Genomic DNA, 8873 nt, shown 5'->3' with positions numbered 1-8873 from the left:
AATGTTATTGCAATTCATTTCAACTCTTCCAGAATAGATTTGAAGAAAATTCTTGGAACTGGACACATTACTGATTACACATATTCTCTCTACAACAAACAAAAATATTGTCATAATAAATGATCTATGGTTATGAGTCTATTTGGACCCAATATAAATGCAAGTTTCTTCTATTTTCTGCCAAGTATTCTACTTTGGGAAATAAGGAAAAGAAATATGAACAAGTCCAGAATACACAGAAAACAATATCTGGAAAAATTAATTTGCTTTGAAGGGAACTTGCTTGCACCTTTATACCAGGGGTTGGTTGGCTTAAATGACTGATTTGCCCACAGCATGGCTTCAATTCCTGCACAGCCTGAGTTACCATAAAAGATTGCCCTTCTCAACATCTGCTCTGGCCTGAGGCATGATGACCCTCAAGTTAAACCGTCAGTTGTGTCTCTAATGAGAATGTAGCCCTAAGATGTGTAAAAACAGCTAGGGTGGAAAAGAAGTTACAGAAATGTGGAATGCTGGAAACCAGAAATACAATTAGAAATTGCTAGAAAACTCAGCAGGTCTTGCAGCACCTGTGCAGAAAAACCAGTTACCATTTTGTGTATGGTCATCCTTCTTTAGATGTGTAGTGAATTTTATTTGCACCTTTGCCAATGTCAGGATGTTGCAAAACTTCGCATCCACTCGAACGTGCAAAAAACAGGCAACGCTGGAGAAACTCAGAAGGTCTGGTAGCATCTGTGGACAGAGAAACAGTTAACATTTTGGGTCCTGCATGATACTTCTTCAGAACTTGTAATGTGGAAAACACAATAGCCAATTTACGCTCAGTTGGCGGAAGGGTTTAAACACTTTCTTAAAGGTTTGAATTGAGGGACAAATATTGTTCAACACACCTTCATTGAAACTGCACTCGGGACAATGTTACACTCAATCAAAGCTTGTGTGGCAGCTAAAGGGTTAAGTGAAATTATAATACCCTCCCCTTTTTGGAAAGCTGTGTGTTATGACTGGTGCTCCTGCGGGGGGCGGGGTGTGTTAGAATGCAAGAGAAAAAAACAGTTTCAGTGAGGAAGGCGTAGATGCAGCTAGAGAGACAGGAGAGAAAGACGCAGGTATCTGCGGGAACCGAGAGGTGGTGAGAGCCCTGAAGCCCCCTCTCTTTGTGCTCCGACCCTGACTGGGAGCGAGAGGCTGGCTCCATCTCCCGCAACATGCAGCCCGGAAAACAGCCACCCGTTTAGAGGGAGAGCAATCGGGGAATCCCTTCCCCACGTCCGGGGCATCCTGACCCTCCCTGGACCAACAGGAGGACGAGGTCTGGTTCCTGTAAACCCGGGGCAAGGGAGAGAGGAGAGACGGGGCCGGGGGCTTGTTACTGAGTTCTGCCACGCTCAGAGAAGGAGGAGGAAGCTTCAACGTCGTTGCCTTTAGACAAACCGGTGAATCTGCCATTTTACTGCAGTGTGTGTGTGTGTGTATGTGTGTGTGTATGTGACACATCGCCATTAATCTCAGCGCTGCAGATTTCCAAACGAAAAACAGCGGGAGTGGACACAATTTAAAACAAAAACTGGACTTTTCAGATGATTTGGATTAATCCCTGATTATTCTGTTTTTTAAGAAAAATTGGTTGCATTGGGAAAATAACGAGTACGCTGCAACATCTGCGAGGATCGGGGGGAGGCGGCTCCCAGAGACGCAGTGAGACCTCGGCAGCATCTGCAGTGCCCCCCCCCCCGCCAGCCCCAGCCCCGGAGGCTGAGCAGTGAAAGCCCCCCTGCCCGAGCCCACCCCCAAGGACAGCCGTGAGTGCCTCCACCATGGGTACGGTGTTGTCTCTGTCCCCCAGCTACAGGAAGGCGGCTCTGTTTGAGGATGGCTCGGCCACGGTGGGTCAGTACACGGCCGTGCAGAACAGCAAGAACTGCAAGGAGAAGAACCTCAAGCGGCAGTCCCTCATCTCGGTGCTGCCCTGGAAGCGCATCGTGGCCGCCTCGGCCAAGAAGAAGAGCTCGAAGAAGGTCAACCCGAACAGCTACCAGAGCAACGTGACCCACCTCAACAACGAGAACCTGAAGAAGTCGCTGTCCTGCGCCAACCTGTCCACTTTCGCCCAGCCACCGCCGGCCCAGCGGCTCAACCCGGGCTCCAAGACAGCCTCGACCCCCAAGAAGAGCCCGCGGCTGGGCTCCGCCTCGTCTCCCAAGAGGGTGATCGTGCAGGCGTCCACCAGCGAGCTGCTCAAGTGCCTGGGCGAGTTCCTGTGCCGCCGCTGTTACCGCCTGAAGCACCTGTCCCCCAGCGAGCCGGTGCTGTGGCTGAGGAGTGTCGACCGCTCGCTGCTCCTCCAGGGTTGGCAGGACCAAGGGTTCGTGGCTCCGGCCAACGTGGTCTTTGTTTACATGCTGTGCCGAGACGTGATCTCCCCGGAGCTCGCCAGCGAGCACGAACTGCAGGCCAGCCTCCTGACCTGCCTCTACCTGTCCTACTCCTACATGGGCAACGAGATCTCCTACCCGCTCAAACCCTTCCTGGTGGAGAGCTGCAAGGAAGCTTTCTGGGACCGCTGCCTCAGCATCATCGACGCCATGAGCGCCAAAATGCTGCAAATCAACGCCGATCCCCACTTCTTCACCCAGGTCTTCGCTGACCTCAAAAACGAGTGCAACGAGGACGACAGTGGACGAATGCTCATAGGCTTGGACCGGTGACTGAGGTCTGACTTCCCCCATCCCCTCCCCACCTTGGCTGCATCACTGAACCCAGAGACACACAAAATCTCGAGAATCGATTAGAACCTAACCGACACCTCGACTGACTTGAGTGTGCATCATTTTTCCTTTATGTGTGTGCGCGTGTGTATGTGTGTGTCAAGGGGGTTCTACTCTGAATGGGATTTATTTCCATGCTGCTACAAAAAAAGTGTTTTAGAACAAATTTCAAACCGGTCCTGGAATAACGGCACGTTTTTTTAAAAAAAAATCTCTTTAAATTGCTACATTGGTATTGTGCATGCAAAGTATCTGTGTGTCCCTGAAACCGATATTAGTACAACAACAAGAAAAAAATCACCAAGGAAAACATTTGAGTATTGGGATAGTTCTTTTTCCATTAAATGTTTTGAAGAAGTATTTATCGACATGGAGAAGAAGGGATATATATATACACACACATGTTTAATGTCCTTTTGGGATACACGTGACTTCTGTTTCTCTGCTATCAGAACCTACTAAGAATGTGCCATTTTCACACGGAAGTCTGCCTGAGAGACTTCAGTTGTACATTTTGAAAGTGCTAATATTATGAAAATGTTTCCCAGTGCAATTTGTTATTTAAAAAATGAAAATCTTTGTTGACCAAACGGTGTTATTTGTCGTATGTGTGTAGGGTGTATGTATGTGTGTGTGTGTGTGTGTGTCTGGGTGAAATTGAGAAAATTAGTGTCACAATGCTGTGAACAGCCGTGGCTGTATTTTATGTTAATGTTTTTTTTATTTCTATTTATTTTTGTACTGTGATGAATAAATGCACTGATCATTCATGACTGACTGCGCCTGTTTGGGAGTTTTATTTCAGTGACAAATGTGAAATTTTGTCTCAGATTGGAGCTTGATTTGATTAATGGCAATGGTAAACAGCCCCACTTCCCAGGATGTCTTAGTTTATAGTTTAATTCTGTATTAAAATGTAGTTTTTTATCCTAAGTCATTAAAACAACCTGGGCATTTGTGCTATCATCTACTTTATTTAACAATAATCCAACCAACTCTTGCTGTATACTCAGCTGCATGTGTTACACAGCTACAACATTTACATTGTCATAAGTCTTCGAGTCATTTGCAACTTCAGTACTTTTCTCCATATTTCTGTGCCTGAAAGTTTGAATTTCTACAAAACCTCATATTGAATCACTGGCAGATTCTTTCCATATCCTTGTTACATGTATATACTTATACACATTATACACACAACTTCTAATTATCTTGGGGAAAAATGTTGACATAGAAGTGAACATTAAATTCTCTTTGAATCAATGAGTCCTTCATTTTATCTGGTTTAACCACTATCCCACCTTTCCTTGGCAAATTTCCAGTAATTCTTGTTTTCCTTGACTGTTTTGGTTTGATTGACAGTATATGGTAACTATACCCTACTAGGGCAGTATTATAATAGATAAATGCTATGAGAAGTTAAGGTATATTGCATATTTGAGAGCTTGCGTGTGTTTATTAATGAGTATTAATCCAAACTCATCTTCAACTGCAATTCATACATTGTCTGAAGTCAGTTCTCACAATGCAACATCGAATTAGAATTCAGTGCTAACAACACTACAGCATCATCATCTGCTTTTAAAACAGGCAAGTACAGAGAAAATCAATGCTACAGAAAGTTGTCAATTTTTCCCACATTTATTATGACACTCGAAATTATTGTTTGTTTAACAACATTATTTTTCTGTTTGCTCCTAGCTTGTGAGATAGGAAACTGACTATGTATTATTATTTGAATGATTTAATCTATTGAAGAATTTAAAGTATTTAAATACGTGATAAATTGCCCATTGCCAATCGATAAGTTTTTTTGTGTATGGGAGGGAGAGAGTTAAAGGGAGGTGATGGCCTAGTGGTATTATCTCCGGACTGTTAATCCAGAGACCCAGATAATATTCTGGGAAACCGGGTTCAAATCCGGCCACAACAGATAGTGGAATTTAAATTCAGTAAATATCTGGAATTAAGAGTCTAATGATGACTATGAATCAATTGTCAGGAAAAATCCATCTGGTTCACTGATGTCCTTTAGGAAAGGAAACTGCCATCCTTATCTGGTCTAGCCTACATGTGACTCCAGATACACAGCAATGTGGTTGATTCTGAACTGCCCTCTGAGCAATTAGGGATGGACAATAAATGTTGCCTGGCCAGCTATGCCCTCATCCCATTAGCGAAAAGACAGTGTTTGTTCTATGTAAACATGTAGTGGCTAGACCATGCAATTACAATGTGACATGTGGCACATCAGAGATGTTGAACCAATAACATACATTACTTCTCAAACATCCCAAGGTTCTTTACAAGGACATTACAAAACAATATTCGGCATTGCACTTTATGATAGTACATGTGGCCATAACAGGATGAAAGAAAAATTCTGGCAACACAAATTAGGAATTTCCTTTTATTTTTAATATCTAGATACAGGTCGACATTGTTCATTTGCCTGATATACCTAAGATTTGAAGGTTTATATCTGGTTAAAATTAATGGAATGAAATGTCTGAAATGAACCAATCTTGATTTTTTGAAGGTAATGGATTGTCAGCATCAATATTCTCCCCTATATTAGCAGACACGGGAATGGCTGGCTTGGTGAATTGGAAAATGTTACAAAGTTACAGTGGAGCTTTTCTTCTGAGGATGTGACTATACATATGGTAATGCTTAGCGCTGGAACAGACTTGAAAAGTTAAAGTACACTGTTAATGTATCCCTATTGAGGACATTTACCTAAAGCCTGTGGTGTATTAACAAAAACAGGGATAAAATTAATTAAAAAGGAAACAAATTGTTCGCTTATCGGTTTAAATTTTTATACTGGAAGATTCAAATGTAGATAATCTTGAACTACTCAGCAGGTCAGGCAACATGTCTACAAAGAGAAGGCAGAGACAGATTTTAAATGTATTATTAGCAACTTAAGGCAAAGATCTTTCATCAGAGTTCATAAATATTTTAGATTTTGCCTTATAAAGCTATTATGGCTATATTTCAAAAGTTGTTCAATTGCTTTGTAATGAAATGAGAACTTTTTAAAACAGTTTAAAATGCAAGAGTTTTTCCTTTCTTAAGGAAAAGAAGGATGCGGAAAATATTACTAGAGCTCCTGATCCCATTCAACTTCCAATAATCCTTGTCAGGGCAAGATTAGATAGGGGTTGAATATAATATACCCTTCCCTTAAAAACTGAATAGATTGCAGATGTTGTGACATTCACAGAATCCCTGCAGTGTGGAAGTAGGCCATTTAGCCCATCAAATCTACAATGACCCTCTGAAGAGCATGCAAAATCCCCTCCTAATCCGGGCAACCCTACATTTCCCATGGTTAATCCATCTAGCCTGCACATCCGTGGATGCTCTGGGCAGTTTAGCATAGCCATTCCACCTAGCCTGTACATCTTTGGACTGTGGGATGAAGCTGGAGCACCTGGAGGAAACCCACACAGACTCAGGGAGAATGTGCAAACTTCGCACAGACAGTCACCTGAGGGTAGAATTGAACCTGGGTCCCAGGTTCTGTGAGGGAGCAGTGATAACCATTGAGCCACCATAACGACATTGTCACAGGGGGAAACTTCCCTCCCAGCTTGAACCCCCATTTGTAACAAAGGAAGGAGAAATAGAGTGAACGCCAAAAAGAAATACACCTCAGTCATTATTGCTAAGTTGATGACAAAAAGAAGGAGGAAATTGGAGGAACAGTGGGATCTTGGGGTTCAAGTGCATAGCTCCCTCAAAGTTGCCACCCAGGTGGATAAGGTTGTTAAGAAAGCATATGCCGTTTTGGCTTTCATTAACATGGGGATCGAGTTTAAGAGCCGCGAGGTTATGCTGCAGCTCTACAAAACCCTGGTGAGACCACACTTGGAATATTGTGTCCAGTTCTGGTCGCCCTATTATAGGAAAGATGTGGAGGCTTTGGAGAGGGTGCAAAGGAGGTTTACCAGGATGCTGCCTGGACTGGAGGGCTTGTCTTACAAGGAGAGGTTGACTGAGCTCGGACTTTTCTCTCTGGAGAGAAGGAGGAAGCGAGGTGACCTGATCGAGGTGTACAAGGTAATGAGAGGCATGGATAGAGTTGATAGCCAGAGACTTTTCCCCAGGGCAGGATTGACTGCCACGAGGGGTCATAGTTTTAAGGTGTTAGGAGGAAGATATAGAGGAGACGTCAGAGGTAGGTTCTTCACCCAGAGAGTTGTGAGCGCATGGAATAGTTTACCAGTGGTAGTTGTGGAAGCAGAGTCATTAGTGACATTTAAGCGACTGCTGGATATGCACATGGACAGCAGTGAATTGAGGGGAATGTAGGTTAGGTTATTTTATTTTTGGATTAGGAATATTCCACGGCACAACATCGTGGGCTGAAGGGCCTGTACTGTGCTGTACTTTTCTATGTTCTAAAAGTATTATTCATTGATTTCTTACCAAAAGCAGTTCACTAAAATCCAACGCCAATTTTGTTTTATAATAAAAAGTAATGGTATGTTGATGTGGTTGGCTAAGCTAGCATTTATTGTCCATCCCCAATTGTCTGAAAAGGTTATGGTGATTCAGCTTCTTGAATTGCTGCAGTCCTTGTGATGTAGATATGTGCTGTTTGTGAGGGAGTTTCATAGTTTTAACCAATGGCGGTATAATTCACCAGCAGGAAAGTATGTGATTTGGGGGTGAAACTTTAGGTGCTGGTGTTCCTGTGCACCTGTTGCCCTTGTCTTTTAAAGAAGCAGAGTTTGCAGGTTTGGAAAGTACTGTTGAATGCTCACTGTTGCCATTTTGAAAATAGCCAAGGCAACATGTTGGATGGAGATACAAGGCAGATTGTAATGTTTATTAAGTTAAGGTGAAGTAAAATAAAGTGAATACAATTAAACTAATTTGAAATAAAGTGAAATTAAATAAAGTAAAGTTAAGGTACAGAAGCGCAGCTTGGTCACGTGGAGTACATAGAATCTTAGCCATGGAGTCATACAGCCTGGAAACAGATCCTTCATTGCAACCAGTCTGTGCTGAGCATAATTCTAAACTAAACTGGTCCCACCTGCTGCACCTGGCCCATATCCTTCCAAACATTTCCTATTCACGTTATTATTCAAATTTCTTTAAGACGTTGTAATTGTACCCACATCTATCACTTCCTCAGGAAGTTCATTCCATATGCAAACCACACTCTGTGTAAAAAAATTTGTCCCTTGTGTCTTTTTTCAAATCTTTCCCCTCCCAGTGAGAAGTTGTGGATAGTTCTAGTGACCAGGATGATTACATTTGCAGCAAGTGACGCTGGTTGTAGAAACTTGAACTGTCAGGTTTGAAGCTTTGGGAATGGCTAGAGTCGATGTGCCATATCCATGAGGCTGAGAGCTATGTAGATAGCTTATTCAGAGAGCTGGTTATATCGCTGGCTAGGAATATGGAAGCCAAAAGAAAGGAGGTGACTGGCAGACAATTCAAGTGAACCGGGCAAGCAGTGCAGCAGTGCCCTGACATCCAGGCCATTTATTGGTTTTCCAGTCAGGATACAGATGATGATATTGATTCCTAGGAGGAATGCATCCCATTCCAAGTTCATGCACCACAATGGGTCACCTGTTCAGGAGGGGGAAGAAGAAGAAGAAGTGAAAAACAGTAGTGATGGATGATTCATTATTTAAGGGAACAGACTGGCATTTCTTTGGAGGTAGAAATGACCTCAGGATAATATGTTGTCCCTTTGGTGCCAAGATCAGAAATGTCATGAGAGCAGCTACAGGACATTCTTCTGGGTGATGGTCAGTAGCTAGATGTTGTGGCCCATATGGGCATCTATGACTTAGATGGAAAGGGGAATGATGTTCTGAAAGCAGTTCTCAGAGAAGGAGGAAGGAGATTGAAAAGCACAACCTCTAAAGCATTGATCTCAGGTTTGTCTACAGTCTGACATACCTGATGAACATAACAACGAGAGAACTGAATGATTGAACATGTGATTGGAGAGCTGGTGTTGGAAAGACACCATGAGGTATTGAGATCTATTTTGAAGCAGGTTGGACCTGGACAAGACAGGCTCAATTTAGCAGGTCCAGGACTAACAACTTGATTCAATAGTGCATT

General features: G+C 43.0%; 1 protein-coding gene across 1 annotated transcript; it reads left to right on the top strand.

Moving 5' to 3' along the window:
- Positions 1–1041: 1041 nt before the first annotated feature.
- On the top strand, positions 1042–3551 carry LOC125466286 (cyclin-dependent kinase 5 activator 1-like). The gene has a single exon (XM_048560592.2). It carries the CDS (start codon positions 1824–1826, stop codon positions 2712–2714), a length of 891 nt encoding a protein of 296 aa, XP_048416549.1. The 5' UTR covers positions 1042–1823; the 3' UTR covers positions 2715–3551.
- The last annotated feature ends 5322 nt before the right edge of the window (positions 3552–8873 follow it).

This window comes from Stegostoma tigrinum, chromosome 31, assembly GCF_030684315.1.
Source record: "Stegostoma tigrinum isolate sSteTig4 chromosome 31, sSteTig4.hap1, whole genome shotgun sequence".
Lineage (NCBI taxonomy): Eukaryota > Metazoa > Chordata > Chondrichthyes > Orectolobiformes > Stegostomatidae > Stegostoma > Stegostoma tigrinum.
Note: the sequence above shows the minus strand (reverse complement) of the source record. Positions and strands in the feature narration are given on the sequence as shown.